The following is an 18,440-nucleotide window of genomic DNA, read 5'->3' on the forward strand; positions in this document are numbered from 1 at the left end:
GAAATTTACAAAAAAAATCAATATAATTGACAATGCAATACAATAATTTTGAGAACATGCATGTATTTGCTGATCAACAAAAAAAAAAAAGACACTCACAATTTGCTGGCTGTGTGGTGACACCAGGAGTGTAGTTAAAAACCCAGTAAATCATGTGGAAGTAGCTCTTCAGCTCAGGCCACAATGGACTCGCCTCCATTTTTTCTCCCAAATTTACCATGAAGACAAAAACACTGAAGTACAAAAACAAATACAATGCCCCTAGTTATTATGGAGTCACTCAAAAACAACTTGTCTGTATGTAAACATTCTCCAAACCTTTGTTGAAGAGTCTCAACAATGTCAGTCGACATGTTGCCTGGTATCCAGTCCAACCAATAACCTTCATCCAAGTCGGAGGACAGCCTGTCCAAGAACGCTCCAAATTCCAATGTGCTGGCATGTAACTTATGCCACTCATAGAGAACCATAGGAAGCGTTACATTGTGGTATTCTCCTACTTCAGTAAAGGTACTGTACAACTCATATGCCTATGAAAAAAAGGTATAGAATTTTTCATGTGTTGCAGAAATACTAGAAAACATATATCTATAATTGTGATATAGTATTACTTTCTCAACCAAAGGCATCCAGTCCATCAGCAGCAGATCCTCCAGAGTGTCAGTGTCCTCACAGATAATTGCTTTCCACATCTCAAACTTGATGGTCTCAGTGGACAAGAGCCACTGAAATGGGTCCAGGACCTCCTCACATGTTAAAGACTCTGATGTCAGGCTCTGTTAAATTAAAAAAACATCAGCTGGAGAGTGTGTCACCTTCATTCATGTTCATGCGTTTGAGGTACTATGTACTATGTGACCTTATTGCCATGTACTTGTTGACTTTGTCATCATCTGTTGATAATTTGACACAGCTAATAATTGATGACTAAATCAATCATCAAATCATTTGACTGACTACTAGGGAACAAGTGGGATCAAACGTATAAAAAGTATTTATTTTGCAGGTCGGTTTTTTCAGAGGTGAGATTCATACCGGAAATGATATAGTACAGTAAACCTCGGATATATCGGATTCAATTGTTCCCACTGGTTTTGTCCGATATAAGCGAAATCCGTTATATGAGTATACCGGAAAATATCCGTTTTACGCATATATCGGATTTATATCCGGTATATGCGTAAATCGGATTTTATCCGTTATAAAAAGGCACTTCCTTGACTATGTTTCCAATGTACCTGGACGCGCAGGCAACCCTGCAAACGTTTCTGTCACGATTCGGCAAATCGGAGCGCCACGATGCGGCCATCCGATATATGCGAGGGAAATTTAATGGAAATGCATTGGAACGGGACTGGAGATTTTGTCCGAAATAGGCGAAATCCGTTATAAAAAAATCCGATATATGCAATGAATTTTTATTGGAAATGCATTACAGAAAAATCGGTTCTTTTTTATCTGTCCGTTGTGAGCGAATTTCCGATATATCCGAGTCCGATATATCCGAGGTTTACTGTACTTCCAAATAACGTAAGCATACCTTCATGGTCACTTCCAGTACGCTGTGTCGGACACCATCCATCCAAAGGCTCGCCTTAGTTTGGTTTGTAAGCAAAGTGAGATAAATATTTTGAAGTTGAATGATGTCAGTCAGGATATTGTGCATCACATCTGCAAATAAAGGTGTAAAACAAAGCCGGGGAACGTTTAAAGTTAAAGTGCATTGTGATTTTTGTTACAAAACAGCACATTTTAACAGTAATTCCACCCTTTGACCGCACCCACTTATTTACAATGTCTTTTGTATCGGGTCTGAAAAGGAGTTGTTTTTTTTTCTTATGACTATGTATTAAGTTCTCTTACGCAAAACCTTTCAAGTCCCGCTTTCAGTATGAAATCAGTCAGAAGTCCCCAGAGAATGGGTGTGAGCGTGTTCCATTTACCTTTAGGTTAATCACTACCAGGACTTCAACAGAGAGAACAATGGTGAGTGAGTTGACGATGTAAGGGAAATGTATTTCTGTGGACTCTATACATAACATTTGTTTGATTTTTAAATATATATCATCAGAGAAAAATAAGATTAATGTGTTCATTACACAACATTAGTTTGAGAGAAGAGCTGCTATTTATATCTGTATTCTAGTAGTCATGCTGGACAATATAAGATATTGAATATTGTTAATAAAGTCAATATAAAACATCTCTTGGTAGAATGATCGTGTGCAAGTGTTTGTACCTCCAACAATATCCAGAGAGAGAGATGTTATTCTCATAGACTGAAAACCAACGCTCACGATGCTCTGAACAATCATTTCCAAATCAGGATCAATTTCACTGATTTCCAGCACCACTTGACCAACCGTCAAAAACCTGTCAAAGCATAAATAAGCTGATATCGTGGTCTGGGAAATATCTCTCCAAAATATCTGTGGAGCATGAAAGCATTATACTTACAGCTCCTCCTCAATGTTTTGCGTTTGTGTTTCTATGTTACGCCGGGTTCTTGAGACGTTGAAGCCTTTAACAGGCCCTGGAGGTCCATCTCCCATTAGACTGTGAAGCAGTCCTTTGGCAAAGGTGACATCATGGGGAGCAACATGCTTACTCCAAGCCAGGACCACCTTGAGTGAAGAACAACAAAACCATATGTAGTTTATATATTAAAATTAATCATATCTCACTATTATGCTTTATAGTACTCAAGATAAAAGACGCACATCAGTAAAATAGCACCATTGAAGATACTAATTTTTCTATTTTTCCCTTATTTTCCAGTTCAAATCCAAATATTGACATGTATGCTTCTGAACTTAATAGCAATGTTAGTTATATTGCTATTATTAGTGTAACTATTTGCCACACGGCTGATTTAATACCGTGTCTAATCAGTGTCTATTTTACTATGTGAGCTCAGTGAGAACACACCGGACTGACAGTTTGCCCGATTAGGAATTATGACAATGGAGTCACAGTGCTAATTGGGCATCCTCTGGGTACAACCTGGGAGCTGCAGCCACTTGTTGCCGTGGTCAACCAATTCTGTGTAACTGTTGGTAAATTATGTGGTACACCTGGGTGGGGATTTACTGGTTGGTGGCAATTAGAGAATGCAAAGTGGGTACAATACACAGGAGAGAAGACAAAAGTGCTTGAAGCTTCTGGTGGATGATACGTTTCTGAGGATGACTATGACATACCTGCTGGGCCAACTTGTTGGGACTGACATAGTGCAGAACCATATCCACGATACCAGTGACACATGCAGTTGTGAGCCACGATGGGTTATTACTGCCATCACAAATGTAGGAATGCACAATGTCTCTGTCGAAAGTCAAAGCCATAGCCTGGAGAAGAGACACTTTGGTCAGACTGGATTGTGCACAACTTATTTAGTGTACAAGCAGTAAATTTGGAGGGGCTGAAACCTCCATTTTTTCAAGATGGTAGTAGTTGAGAGAAAAAGCTTGAGTTTTCCCAAACCTCAAACTCATGTAAAATACAATGACAAATGGCTACCTCACATTGTTTCACAATATTATAAAAATAATATTATTATTATAAAACAATACTCACTTACCTGGACAAGTGGTAACTGGACATTTTGTAAAACCAGTTCAATCAGATAATCAAATGAATTATTGTGCAACTTCACAACATCTCCAAGAGAGAGGTACACATCTATAAGGAAATACAAACATTTGATTGCCTGTGAGTATTCTCATTTATCCAGGTTGTGTACTCGGGGCATTGGATCAATTGCAACTGGACTGTTCAGGTTGTCATCAGTTCATGTCCAAAAACAGCCCTAGTCTGACTAGATAGGACGGCACCAGTCTGACTAGAGCGCAGTTCATGCTCAAGACTTGGTAGGACAGGTCCAGTCTGACTGGATAGGACTGGAGTACAGTCCATTCTCAAAGACTATGTAGGGCAGCTCTAGTCTGACTAGTTCAGTTCATACCCAAATACTAGGTTGGACAACTCTTGTTAGACTAGATAGGACAGCTCTAATCTGACTGCAGTTTAGTTCATACCCAAATACTAGGTTGGACAACTCTTGTTAGACTAGATAGGACAGCTCTAATCTGACTGCAGTTTAGTTCATACCCAAGTACTAGGTAGGACTACTCTAGTTAGACTAGATAGGGCAGCTCTAATGTGACTGCAGTTTAGTTCGTACCCAAATTCTAGGTAGGACTACTTTAGTTAGACTAGATAGGACAGCTCTAATCTGACTAGAGCACAGTCCATTCTCAAAAACTATGTAGGGCAGCTCTAGTCCGACTGGTTTAGTTCATACCAAAATACTAGGTTGGACAACTCTTGTTAGACTAGATAGGACAGCTCTAATCTGACTGCAGTTTAGTTCATACCCAAGTACTAGGTAGGACTACTCTAGTTAGACTAGATAGGGCAGCTCTAATGTGACTGCAGTTTAGTTCGTACCCAAATACTAGGTAGGACAACTCTAGTTAGACTAGAGAGGACAGCTGTAATCTGACTAGAGCACAGTCCATTCTCAAAGACTATGTAGGGCAGCTCTAGTCTGACTGGTTTAGTTCATACCCAAATACTAGGTTGGACAACTCTTGTTAGACTAGATAGGACAGCTCTAATCTGACTGCAGTTTAGTTCATAACCAAATACTAGGTAGGACAACTCTAGTTAGACTAGATAGGGCAGCTCTAATTTGACTGCAGTTTAGTTCGTACCCAAATACTAGGTAGGACAACTCTAGTTAGACTAGATAGGACAGCTCTAATCTGACTAGAGCACAGTCCATTCTCAAAGACTATGTAGGGCAGCTCCCGTCTGACTGCAGTTTAGTTCATACCCAAATACTAAGTAGGACTACTCTAGTTAGACAAGATAGGGCAGCTCTAATCTGACTGCAGTTTAGTTCATACCAAAATACTAGGTAGGACTACTTTAGTTAGACTAGATAGGGCAGCTCTAATTTGACTGCAGTTTAGTTTGTACCCAAATACTAGGTAGGAGTACTCTAGTTAGACTAGATAGGATAGCTCTAATCTGACTCGAGCATAGTCCATTCTCAAAGACTATTTAGGGCAGCTCTAGTCTGACTGGTTTAGTTCATACCCAAATACTAGGTAGGACTACTCTAGTTAGACTAGATAGGACAGCTGTAATCTGACTAGAGCACAGTCCATTCTCAAAGACTAGGTAGGACAGCTCTGGTTTGATTATTGCTCACTTATGCTCCAATACTAGGTACAACAGGTCTCATCTGACCACAGCTCCTATCTGGTCTTTGAACATGAACTCGTGAAACCTGCCCGGATGAGCGGCAAACATCTCCTAAGATAACTCCAACAGTCTGGTTGCGATCACGTCAATGCCCTGAGTTGAGTATACATGAAAGGAATTTTCCTTGCATCACATGTTAAGTCACGTTGATACAAACAGTTTAAAAAACAGGTGAGGCTGCATAGTTACCTTTACCAGGCCACTTTTGAACATAGTGGATGATGTTGATGGCTCCGGCTATAAATGGATGCACCGCAGAGACCATCTCGGCTGTTTCTGGGAAATTGGTCTGGATGACTTTCATAGACCTAAGAAAAGCAAAATAAAAAGTCAAGCCAAAGATAAGTTTATTTTCATGAAAAGCTACTATAATTTACATATGTTTATTATTCGAGATTCCAAATCTACAACTGTCATTTTATCAAATGTGTAACGACAAAATACATATACTATATTATATATACTGAGTTTTGCGAACAAATATAAATAATGGGATTTGTTAATAAAATAATTTTAAAAAATACAGCGTGGCATTTATCAAATCAAATCAACTTTATTTGTATAGCACTTTTCTTGCAAAGACATGCAACACAAAGTGCTTTACAGAATTAAAAACAATTACCACAATTAAAAGGAAAAACAAATACTAAGAAAGCCGCTCCCTCCCACCCTCCATACTAGACACACACACACACACACAATCACACACAGTAAGGAGACATGGCATGGCACTGAGGATCAAGGAAACGCCACCTTTGGTCCCGCAGGTCGTGCCATCGGGGGACCACCACCCGGGCCCCCCGACTCCGACAGATGGGCGGACCCCCACATTAAAGGGAGGAACCCCCAGCCGGCCGGGTCGAAGGGACCCAAGGATGGCACCCCCTCAGCAGACCCGACACAGCCCCCAGTGTGGAGGACCTCCCCTGAGGAAATACTGGAGTTAAAAGCTAAAGACTAAAAGCATAAAATAGGACTAAAAAGATAAAAACATAAGAAAAGTTTAAAAATATTAGTTAAAAGCCTGATTAAAAAAGATGTGTCTTTAATCTTTTTTTTTTTTTAATATCAACAGTCTCTGACACTGACAGCCGCCTACAAATGTGAATTTCTGAATACAAAAGTTATATTTCCACTGCAAGTATCTTACTCTTGTACATTGGTGAGAAAGACCTCAGTGATGTCCAACATCTCGTCAAGTGACCCTCCAGAGAAGAGCTGAGGAAAAGCTAGAAGGGTCTCCCACAATGAGCTCTGGTTCTGCAACTCCTGGAACACAAATATCACTGTCCCAACCACCTTGGCCAGCTCGTCCGGATTGGTCAACAGCTCCTCTTTTAGAATCTGGGAATCAGAGGACACTCACTTGAGAGTCAAATAACAAGTCTTGAGAAAAGGGTGTGTTCTGGTAACACTAGGGAAAAACCGAAATCAGGGATTAGTATGACATGGTATAGTTTAGGTCAGGGGTCTCAAACTCAATTTACTTGGGGGCCACTGGAGCTAGTGTCTGGGCGAGACTGGGCCGCATCAGGTTTTCCAAAAAAAATTATTAAAAACAGAAAAATCAATAAACTCTGCTTTGGTTTCGATTTTCTACACGAAAAGCTCTGATAAAACATTCCACTGTTCTCAAATATCTTACTTTTTATTTTTCTACACAAAATAAGATGAAAAATAAATAAACAAATCAAGAATAAAGAAAATCAATCAATCAGTAATAAATAAATAAATATAATAATAACAATAAAACGGCAAATCATAAAAACCTAAGCAACCACATATAGTTGGTGGGTAGACAAATTATTTTTTTTCAGATTAAAATGAAAAAAGCATTATTAGAGCCCTGTAGACATGACAAAACACGACTATAGTCACATTTATACTCTTTTTATTTACAACATATTGCGCAACTGCAGGGTCTTGAGACACATGCTAACTCGCAAACTAGAGAGCTAGCGACCTAAACGGTAGCCTTCAAGTTATTTCCTTTAAATTTAAATAGCCAAAAAAATACCACTAACTACCACTAACATTAATCAAACGTAATAATTTTTTCTGGGTACATGATACCATACAGCATCCATATCAAACTTGCGCGTGCTGCACTAACATTAAACTTTCATATCAAGGCGGGGGTCTCAAATTAGTGTCCTGCGGGCCACATTTGGCCCGCGGGCCGCATGTTTGAGACCCCTGGTTTAGGTGCTTCAGCGTTGTGTTTTGTCAGATGTCTGATATGCTTTTTTTTTAGCTGGCTTCTCTGCCAGCAATGCATTCTGGGTTTTTGTTTGTGAACTTTATGACTTTTATAACTTCCTCCATCTATTACTGTGGTTTTGGTTTGTGTTTGGGAAAAGTGCCAAAATAGTCTGGAACGTGTCACATGTGTGTTATTATCGCAATTTATGGTACAATTAGGAAGGAATCATCACGGCATATTCTTTTTACTCGTGGCAGTTGTGGACAGGCTGTCACGAGGCAAGCTTTTGATTCGTAACAAAAGCCGGTCACACCTTAACTTGTGACACTTGGCTTGGGCTTCTGTTTACACAAACAGACTCATCTATCAATCATTCTGGAATGAGAACCATTCAATGGCAGGGTAGTCATGAATGGCTTAAAGATTAGGAAATCGGGCTTTATAATTTTCATATTATGGTCTATTTGCTGGTAGGTCTGCAGTTTATTTAATTGCTTTCATGCTGAAATATAACATAATTTGCTAAATACAACCCCTCACACTCATACAGTATCTACCTGGTTGATTGACAGGAGAAGGTCCTCACACACAGGATTATCGGAGGTGCAAAATGTGACCAGCTCATTGCTGTAAGGGCTGGTTGATGTTCTGTTGATCACAGCCATAATTATGGAGCAGATGCCTTGCTTCAGCAGTTTCATTGATTCCATAGTCTGGTTCAAGGCCTCCTAGGAGGGACAATACAACATTTAGTACTCATAAAAAAATACTTGTATGAGCCTTAATTATTATTATTACTGTCAGTACAAAAGTAACACCTCGTTCACATATGTTTGCCTATTATCATTTGTCATAGTAATGAATCTAATCATAAAAAAACATTGTTTATGACTTTTAATATTACGACATCGTAGTTACCAACATGCTCCAACAAATGAATGAACATTAAATTTGTACATTAACACTAGACTCAGTCAAAAACAAGCAACTGCAACTGCACCCACCAACATTGGGCAGCAGTCATTTCAATTTCTCTTGGAGATTAATAAAATATCTATCTAAGTGTTAAAATAAGTTGACACCAGAATCACAATTAATAATTTTTATACATTATGTGATTCAAATTCTTCTCAAGAGTCAAAAGTTTTGTCATGAGGTTTGTCTAATAATCTACTGTAAATAACAGTTGCCAATAAAACAAAGAGAACCAGGAAACAGACAGGTTTTTCCTTGTTCATGTTTATTATTACAGTATGCTCCAGTACTACTCACCTCATTGCTTGTAAGAGTAGTATTCCTGGCGTGGATGACAGAGGTATTCCTTTGGTTTGGCTGGTAAGTCAACGCTTGAATAAAACAACACAATGGTAAAAATGGTGAAATAGTATCATTTAGAAAAAATACAACAATTCAATTTTTTCAGAATATTTTAGCAGTATGCCAAAAATCCACACATTAGTCAACACATTTATGACATTTCTTGAAATTCCAGACTTACCCCATAATTTATCCAAGGCCTCCGTCAGTAAGACCGGGTCCTTGTTGGGGTCGTTTGAAAAGGTGAAGTTGTAAAAGTCACCACCTTCAAGCATCTTCGCCAATAAAGAACTCCTTAACGAGGCTGTTGACCTGGAGTAAGTAAATAAAGCATAAAATGAAATGGTTTCCCAGGACTGGATTTATCTTTTACAATGTCTGAGAGGCACATGCAAATATTTGTATTTCATACAATGCTAAAAAAAAATATTAGGAATTGAGCAACGGTAACGGTTTCGTTAGCATTCGTGCCCATGTACTGTTCAGCCGGGGGAAAAAAAAATTCTGCCACAAACCACAATTATTTGTGATGTGTTGTATTTGTTGACAGTGTATTTTTAAAGGGCATATTTTAAAAATATTATATTTTTGAAAATGAAATATTCCACATAGGGCTGCACGGCGATCAAGTGGTTAGCTCACAGCTAGGAGACAAGGGTTCAATTCCACCCTCGGCCATCTCTATGTGAAGTTTGCATTACATTTTAATATTATGAGAGTAATTAGGTTGACAAAATTTACGAGAAGAAAATTAAAACAGATGACAAAAATACATGGAATAAATAAATGGCATAAATTGAAAAATTATGGAAATAAAGTCAAAATATTAAGAGAAAAAATATTACAAGAATAAACGCACAATATTATGAGGAAAAATGATATCATTTCAGTAACAGAAATATTAAATGAAAAATACATTTTATATTTACCTTATATATACATTTTTATATTTTTAAATTTAAGTCATAATATAAGAAACAATTGGAATAAATGTACTTAAATGTTTCATACATTTATAATGATTATTTCAAATAAAGTTGAACTATTTGGAAAATTAAAAACAAAAACCACTACGGTTTCCTCGCACATTCCAAAAACATGCTAGGTTAATTGGCGACTCCAAATTATCCATAGGTATGAATGTGAGTGTGAATGGTTGTTTGTCTATATGTGCCCTGTGATTGGCTAGCGACCAGTCCAGGGTGTACCCCGCTTCTCGCCCCAAGACAGCTGGGATAGGCTCCAGCACCCCCGTGACCCTCGTGAGGAAAAGCGGTAGAGAATGAATGAATGAATAAATATTGCACATGACTCACGGTGGCTTAAAGTGCTAAAACATCACACAGTAACAACAGACAAGACACTACCAAAAATAATGCAGAATAATTCAACAGGCAGCCGAGTGGTTAGCGCGCAGGCCTCACAGCACAGAACAATTTATCATTGGGAAAAAGGAGCCAGCATGTCACTGTCATAATGTATGTGAGTAAGTGAATACAAGTCAATTTTCTCACTTTCATTAAGCGCCTTTCTACAAAGAAATTTAATGGGCGAATTTCATCCTGCACAAAATTTGCAGTAGGAAAAAAACTGGGGTGCAAATTATTTTCTGCGTGCACGGCGGAAAACCTTGTAAGAGTAAGGCAGGGCATTACTTCCTCCTGCTGTACATTCGGATTCTGCCGTAGGAAGCAAGTACCTCCTACGATGCAGACACACGTACTGTATGCCCCTGGCGAATGAAACATACCACGACCTTACCTTGAGGCACACCTAACACAAGTAACTTTGACTACCCTACTTCCTCTATGTGCTGGCCACGGTCAACACGTTTCCCCAAAATGTGAAGCCCATGTGAGTGGTAACACGTATGTCGGTATGTAAGTATTTAAGTTAATTCCTCATTTATATATTAATACACGCACTAACATACTTAGCCAACAGTAATAATTCACATTACATAAGCTATGGAGCACAAATAGAGCCTTTAACTAAATATAAATGATTTTTTTTCCAAAACTAACATAGATCATAGCACAAGATTATTGTTTAAGATTATTATGTATTATATAAAATAGGTAATATATTGATTAATTTAAGTTTCTAATGTACTGTAAATATACTGTAGCCATATTCTACCAACTATAACTATCGCATTAGTCAAAAAATGTGTCAGAAAGAGGAGGAAAAAAAACATATAAAAGTTACACTGGACTATGAATCGCATTTATTTTAAACTGTACGTGATAAAGTTCAATTACCCATACAATAGCACACAAGCTGAAGGTGTCCGGTATGTTAATGTGACACTTTAGCAGTTAGTCAGCTACTCAGTAGTATTTAACGCGGAAGCTGAAAACGCTAAATTAAGACTAAAAGCCAGCGAGTCAAACAAGAAAGTTCACCGAGTTCCTGATCTCATTCCCTAATACGGAATGGCAGGAACAGGCAGCACTACTTACTGATATACAGTAAACCTCGGATATATCGGACTCGGATATATCGGAAATTCGCTCACAACGGACAGATAAAAAAGAACCAATTTTTCTGTAATGCATTTCCAATAAAAATTCATTGCATATATCGGATTTTTTATAACGGATTTCGCCTATTTCGGACAAAATCTCCAGTCCCGTTCCAATGCATTTCCATTAAATTTCCCTCGCATATATCGGATGGCCGCATCGTGGCGCTCCGATTCGCCGAATCGTGACAGGCCGCTATGCGACGTCATTTGCAGCGTTTGCAGCGTTGCCTGCGCGTCCAGGTACATTGGAAACATAGTCAAGGAAGTGCCTTTTTATAACGGATAAAGTCCGATTTATGCACATACCGGATATAAATCCGATATATGCGTAAAACGGACATTTTCCGGTATACGCAAATAACGGATTTCGCTTATATCGGACAAAACCAGTGGGAACAATTGAATCCGATATATCCGAGGTTTACTGTACTTATATTAGTGAAGACCAGCCAAACTATGGAAAAAAGTGTGACTTAGAGTCCAGAAAATACAGTACATTGTTCAAAATCTTACGTTTAATATTAAATCGGTATTTTCCTCACTTGATGAAACTAAAGTAAAGTTCACAGATCTCCATAAAGCATAACATGTTTCAACTGTCAACAGGGAAGAGCTATGGGGAAATAGCTGCATCACAGGTGGAACAACTACATGCACGAACTGCCTTTTCTATTGACAAAAGAATGCATTAAAGTGTTAATGACAGGAGATTACTAACAACAGCAGTGTGTTGAATGTACAATACACTGGTTTATCCAGTGGACACTGACTATGAGGAAATGATATGAAGATAGTGTGTTACAGAGAGTTAAATGTGAATAGAAAATATAATAAAATACAGGGAAATAGAACAGGGAAATATCTGTAATACACATTTTTCCCCATTTGGTTTAGTTTCACTGAGTTATATTAAGGTGTTAATTATGATTCATTGGCTTTGATTGGTTGGGGGAACTCACATTTGACTTTTGTATACTCCGATTTTCAAAGAGTTGACACGTGACACGTGACATTTAGTTTTGGAAAACCCATTAAACCACCACACCGCTGAACAACGTGACAGTGAACTCAGCATTCAAACATAGACATTCACCGTATGCTTCCACTTAAAATATTATTGAATACATTTCCGTAAGGCGGTACCTGGCATCCGTTGTGGATCTTTTTGTAAACGTCGACGGATTCACCAGACGGGACGCGTTGTGACAATTGCTGTCCGTGTTGCACATGAGGGTCTGCAAGAATGGGAAGAAGCCGGTGCTGGGCAGATTTCGAGGTTCCACATAGCCTGGAAGTCAAGACACATTTGTTTTTAGGTGTGTCCGAATAAATCAGAATATGGAGCAAAAGTTATTTGATGGCATGAGTTCCATTCAGACTAAGGTTGATTAGGTACTTCCTTGCAACAAATTTACTGTAGATATGCTAAGAAATTATATTTATATTTAATGGAAAATCTGCATCTCATATACAGCATGTGATCTGGATGAGAAATCATTATTTGTATAAACTTCAGTGTTTCCTGTTTTCCCCCATTTTGGTGTTTTTTGTTTTTATTCATTCATTCATTCATTTTCTACCGTGTATCCTCACTAGGGTCACGGGGGTGCTGGAGCCTATCCCAGCTGTCTTCGGGCGAGAGGCGGGGTACACCCTGGACTGGTCGCCAGCCAATCACAGGGCACATATAGACAAACAACCATTCACACTCACATTCATACCTATGGACAATTTGGAGTCGCTAATTAACCTAGCATTTTTTTGGAATGTGGGAGGAAACCGGAGTGGTTTTTGTTTTTAATTTTCCAAATAGTTCAACTTCTTATCTGAAATAATCGTTATAAATGTATGAAACATTTAAGTAAATTTATTCCCATTGTTTCTTATATTATGACTTAAATTTAAACATATAAAAATGTATATATAATGTAAATATAAAATTTATTTTTCATTTAATATTTCTGTTACTGAAATGATATCATTTTTCCTCATAATATTGTGCATTTATTCTTGTAAAATTTTTTCTCTTAATATTTTGACGTTATTTCCATAATTTTTCAATTTATGCCATTTATTTATTCCATGTATTTTTTTCATCTGTTTTAATTTTCTTCTTGTAAATTTTGTCAACCTAATTACTCTCATAATATTAAAATGTATTTGATATTCCAACTTTGCGGCTGCACAGTGGACAAGTGGTTAGTTTGCTGGCCTCCCAGCGAGGAGATCCGAGTTCAGTTCCACCCTCGGCCATCTCTGTGTGGAGTTTGCATGTTCTCCCCATGTTCTTCTTCCCACATTCCAAAAACATGCTAGGTTAATTGGCGACTCCAAATTGTCCATAGGTATGAATATGAGTGTGAATGGTTGTTTGTCTATATGTGCCCTGTGATTGGCTGGCCACCAGTCCAGGGTGTACCCCGCCTCTTGTCTGCCTCTCGCTGGGATATGCCCCAGCACCCCCCGCGGCCCTCGTGAGGATAAGCGGTAGAAAATAAAAGAATGAATGAACTTTGCGCTGGCATGCTGGAGCCTATCCCAGCAGATTTCGGGCGAGAGGCGGGGTTATTTTTCTCTTATGCTATTCTCAAATTTCCCGTTTTTTTTCTTTTTTTAAATTTTCTTGTTAAATTAGATTTTTAGAATGTGCTAATGAGCCATCAAAAAACAACCATGTGCCACAAATGACCCATGGGCTGCATCTTGGACACCCTTGAAAAAGGGTGTCACTTCATAAAGCTTTACTGTATTACCTGGTGACTGAATGTAAAGGTGGTTTTATGTTTTTTGTAGTACTCAAACAATTGGACAGCGGTCATAAAAGGCCACTTGTTTTTCAGATTGAATAGATCCTGAATATTAAATTACATATGAATCTCTGTGTCCTTTCAGTCAAAGAAAAAGACTTTCAATGCGGTGTTGTGGGAAGTGTGCTAGTTACAGGGTCAGAGCGCTCATCCTGCATTGCTTCAGGCCAATGACAAATCGTATTGATCCAATGTGGAGGCAGTCGATACATCAACAGATGTGAATTGACAGAGCCGGTGTCCTTTCCTGAACCAATGTTCATAGGAACTGGATTATGTAGTCGAAGAAGAGAAACTTTTCTAACCTGAAGCACCTTTCACCTTTGTTGACTTTTAGTTGGCTTGATGAATGAAGGAGAAGGTCCAAAGGTCCCTTTTTCTTTTCATGTTAGGGATTATTCATGTTTGTCAAACTCAACTTTTATTTATGCTCACTGAGACATTGGAATGCTCGTAATTGTAAAGACATTAACACGCTCAAAAAGTTGAACTTTATGTACAGTATTCTCTTGTGAGCCGTATTTGTTCATCTCAGTTTATATAACGTAATACTAAAAAAAAATTAATACAAAATATATGTATTTTTTGTGCTTATCGTGTCAGTATGCACGACATTGATTTGTTGAATACCATATTTTCCGGACTATAAATCGCACTTTTTTTTTCATAGGTTGGCTGTTCCTGCGACTTATACTCCAGAGCGACTTATAAATGAAAAAAACGTTTATGTTACTTTTTTTTTTTTTTACATATTTTTTGTGTAGCTGAATAACCATTAGCATATCTTACACCTATTCAACTTTTATTGTTATTGTAACGTCTGTTTTGGTCAAGTAGTTGGTCAAAAATAAATTACCTGCAAAAAATGCGACTTATACTCCAGTGCGACTTATGTATGTTTTTTTCTACCTAATTATGCATTTTTGACCTTGTGCGACTTATACTCCGGAGCGACTTATAGTCCAGAAAATACACTATATTTATGGGGGATTTGCAGTACTACAGTACTGGTAATTAATAATACAAAACGAAATATATATACATAAAAACATCAAAGTAGCCCCTCAATGGGAAAGGTTTGAACACCCAAGTGACAATTGTTATATTAGATTAAATACATAACCCTTCCCCATCTCTAGGCGAACAGGCTAAATGACTTTAAGCCTTTATTAAACACATTTTAAGTTATAAAATGTATCGGTAGTCATCACTAATGGAGGCTAATGGATGGAACAGATTGAATCTGCCTTTAATGCCTTTAGCCTGGTTGTGAATCAGGCTAGCACTACAACCTCATTTGCCCATTGATGCTTATATACACTCCTGATCACAATGTTAAAACCAGTTGAAACATTGCAGGAATTTACATTATGCACAATATGACGTCATATGACATCCCATCAGCAGTGTAGTAAATCAACTGTGACATTATTTGGGGTTTGAGCATGCTTGATGCCAGTGTTTCCAGAGGAAACACACATGGAATTGATGTCCATTTTTGTAAACGTCCCTCCATAAATGTTCAGTTGGATTTGGTGGATGGTCCCGTATCTTGATAGACAGCCAATCGGATCGTCCGGCTCAGGGCCAGTGGCATTTTTTTTTGTCTACCAGTTGAGTTTATGGTTCCATAACCCCATAACTGTCTTACTTTGCTTTGCTTATGCAGAAAATGATATTGAATCCACATTTTTTGGCAAGATTTTTGCTGGCCAAATGTGGCCCGCAGGACACTAGTTTGAGGCCCCCGCCTTGATATGAAAGTTTAATGTTAGTGCGGCCCGCGCAAGTTTGATATGGATGCTGTATGGTATCATGTACCCAGAAAAAATTATTACGTTTGATTAATGTTCATGTTAAAGGTTAAATAACTGTTAGTTAACCTCCCTATCGGTGTGGAAGTGGTAAGTTTTTGGCTATTTAAGTTTAAAGGAAATAACTTGAAGGCTACCGTTTAGGTCGCTAGCTCTCTAGTTTGCGAGTTAGCATGCGTCTCAAGACCCTGCAGTTGCGCAATATGTTGTAAATAAAAAGAGAATAAATGTGACTATAGTCGTGTTTTGTCATGTCTACAGGGCTCTAATAATGCTTTGTTAATTTTAATCTGAAAAAAATAATTTGTCTACCCACCAACTATATGTGGTTTCTTAAGTTTTTATTATTTGCCGTTTTATTATTATTATTATTATTATATTTATTTATTACTGATTGATTGATTTTCTTTATTCTTGATTTATTTATTTTTCATCTTATTTTGTGCAGAAAAATAAAAAGTAAGATATTTGAGAACAGTGGAATGTTTTATCAGAGCTTTTCTTGTAGAAAATCGAAACCAAAGTAAAGTTTATTAATTTTTCTGTTTTTAAGAAATGCCTTTTTTTTTTTTTAAATATTCTAATGTAATATTCTATATTACATGACGTACGGTCCGTACAGACGGGTCTTTTTTTTCCACTTACATGTGTCTCTGAGCAGTGGGGGGAAGTGGCTACGGGTGACAGCGATGATGATAAAGATGACCACAGGCCAAATGATCAGCGTCAGCGACCAGACCTAAAACACACCATTTCAGACATTCTTCTGCTTTTAACTTCCCTTTGAATGTGAATACATAAGTACATTAAAACACATGATCGTCATCATGGAAATGAAAAGGTGGTCCACAAAATAAACATTCTGTAGTGATTCTCACCGGCTTCCTGATGATATTCAGCCCATTCTTCCAAAGAAGAAGCTTCAGTTGCGGGAAGAAGGCCATCACTGGATGAGGCTGCAATGAACGGACGTTGTGTAAATCTACAATTCTTTCTTGGGTCTTGAGTTTTTGTTTGTTTCTTTCGTTTTTTTCCCTGATTACGGATCTTTTTGATCCACATACTGGTTTTTGGATTGAGCCCTTTATATGCCGGATGCCCTTCCTGATGAATACCAATGGTGGTTACTAGTGGAGAGTCGAACCCGAGGCTTCCGGAACGCTAACCACTACACCAGGGCTGGCTCTCATCTATGATTTTTCAAATTTGATCTATCAAACTGCTTCAAAAATATAGATTTTTCTTTTGAAGTTTTTAAGTATGTACTGCTCTGGAAAAAACCTAATTTGGACTGTTGGAAGCCGAAGTAAAAAAGTACTAAAGTAAAAGTAGTGGGTTGGCAAAAAATGAAAACGAGTTATAATTTTTTATATTTTATATTATTTTTTTATTATTTTTTATATTTTATATTTTTATATGTTTTAATTTTTTATATATATTTTTATATATTTTTATATATTTTATATATTTTATATATTTTATATTATTCTATTAATACTAATATTGTTAAGTATTTTATTTGGAATTTGCGAGTAAAAGTAAAGTACCTTAAAAAAAAGGAAAATCTATGAAAATGCTAACTTGCAGCAATATCTTGATATGTCAAAATTAAAAAAAATACTTTTCAAAGATATTCCAATTCATTGAGATGCGCCTGTAACATGTAGTATTAAAACAGTATTAAATAATTATGATTACTACAACTAGAACAAACATCTTGTGGTGTTGTTATAAAATAAATACAAATATTACAAATATATAGTGAGACAGAAAAACATGTTCCATGATAATATTATGAGCAATAACTGGTGCCAAGTTGATCAATAGTGACACTCACCTGTTTGAACTCCGATGTGGATATTTTGTCACCGTAAGAACATGGCGACACTTTTCCCACTCGGCACTCGGTGTCCTCTTTATTCGTAAAATCAGAACACAAGATGTACAAACGTTCCTCTAGACGGGAAAAACCAAACAAGTGAATCCGCTTAGTTGAGCGAGCGAATGAGCGAGCGTGCGTCTCCTGTGGCCTGCCGTGACTGTTAGTGTGCAGGTGTGGGTGTGGGCGTGGGTGTCACCTGCACATTCACATGACAAGTGCAATGGGGAGTGCGCAGGACTCAAGTTTTTTTTTTTTTTTTTTTTTTTCACATGTGCATTCACATTCAAAACATTGTAACATATCTGTCAGGGGATCGAATTGGGGGCACCTCAAGTGGAAAAGTATAAAGTGTTGAATATTGAACTTGTGCATCTCTGGTGAATTCCATGCCCAAAGAGGATTACGCCAGTGCTGCAGAACACTTGGGCTGATTACTAGCACTTTGGACACAGTATTTCATATTACTACTCCATATCTAGTATAGTTTCTGTCCCAACCTGACTGGTTGCTGGTTCGATCCTCCTGTGACCATGTCAAAGCCTGAAAGATGACGGGTATACACACAAGTAGTCCCGATAGTGTTGTTGGGAATGCAGGTTCCGCAAGGGAAAAATCTGAG

At 37.7% G+C, this 18,440-nt stretch overlaps 1 protein-coding gene across 1 annotated transcript in view; it reads right to left on the reverse strand.

Moving 5' to 3' along the window:
• abca12 (ATP-binding cassette, sub-family A (ABC1), member 12) overlaps positions 1-17,996 on the reverse strand; it is a 78,774-nt gene extending 60,778 nt beyond the window's left edge. Inside the window, exons 1-17 of the mRNA XM_058081679.1 lie at positions 17,777-17,996; positions 16,818-16,895; positions 16,585-16,678; positions 12,462-12,606; positions 8,973-9,103; positions 8,747-8,820; positions 8,032-8,202; positions 6,422-6,615; positions 5,461-5,579; positions 3,581-3,681; positions 3,201-3,347; positions 2,458-2,624; positions 2,240-2,373; positions 1,541-1,671; positions 612-776; positions 319-530; positions 100-233 (exon numbers count right to left, since the gene is read on the reverse strand). Of these exons, the coding sequence (XP_057937662.1) occupies positions 100-233; positions 319-530; positions 612-776; positions 1,541-1,671; positions 2,240-2,373; positions 2,458-2,624; positions 3,201-3,347; positions 3,581-3,681; positions 5,461-5,579; positions 6,422-6,615; positions 8,032-8,202; positions 8,747-8,820; positions 8,973-9,103; positions 12,462-12,606; positions 16,585-16,678; positions 16,818-16,883 (2,185 nt within the window). The 5' untranslated portion in view covers positions 16,884-16,895; positions 17,777-17,996. The remainder of the gene's footprint in view (positions 1-99; positions 234-318; positions 531-611; positions 777-1,540; positions 1,672-2,239; positions 2,374-2,457; positions 2,625-3,200; positions 3,348-3,580; positions 3,682-5,460; positions 5,580-6,421; positions 6,616-8,031; positions 8,203-8,746; positions 8,821-8,972; positions 9,104-12,461; positions 12,607-16,584; positions 16,679-16,817; positions 16,896-17,776) is intronic.
• Between the last annotated feature and the right edge of the window lie 444 nt (positions 17,997-18,440).

Source organism: Doryrhamphus excisus, chromosome 9 (assembly GCF_030265055.1).
Source record: "Doryrhamphus excisus isolate RoL2022-K1 chromosome 9, RoL_Dexc_1.0, whole genome shotgun sequence".
NCBI classification, from domain to species: Eukaryota; Metazoa; Chordata; class Actinopteri; order Syngnathiformes; family Syngnathidae; genus Doryrhamphus; species Doryrhamphus excisus.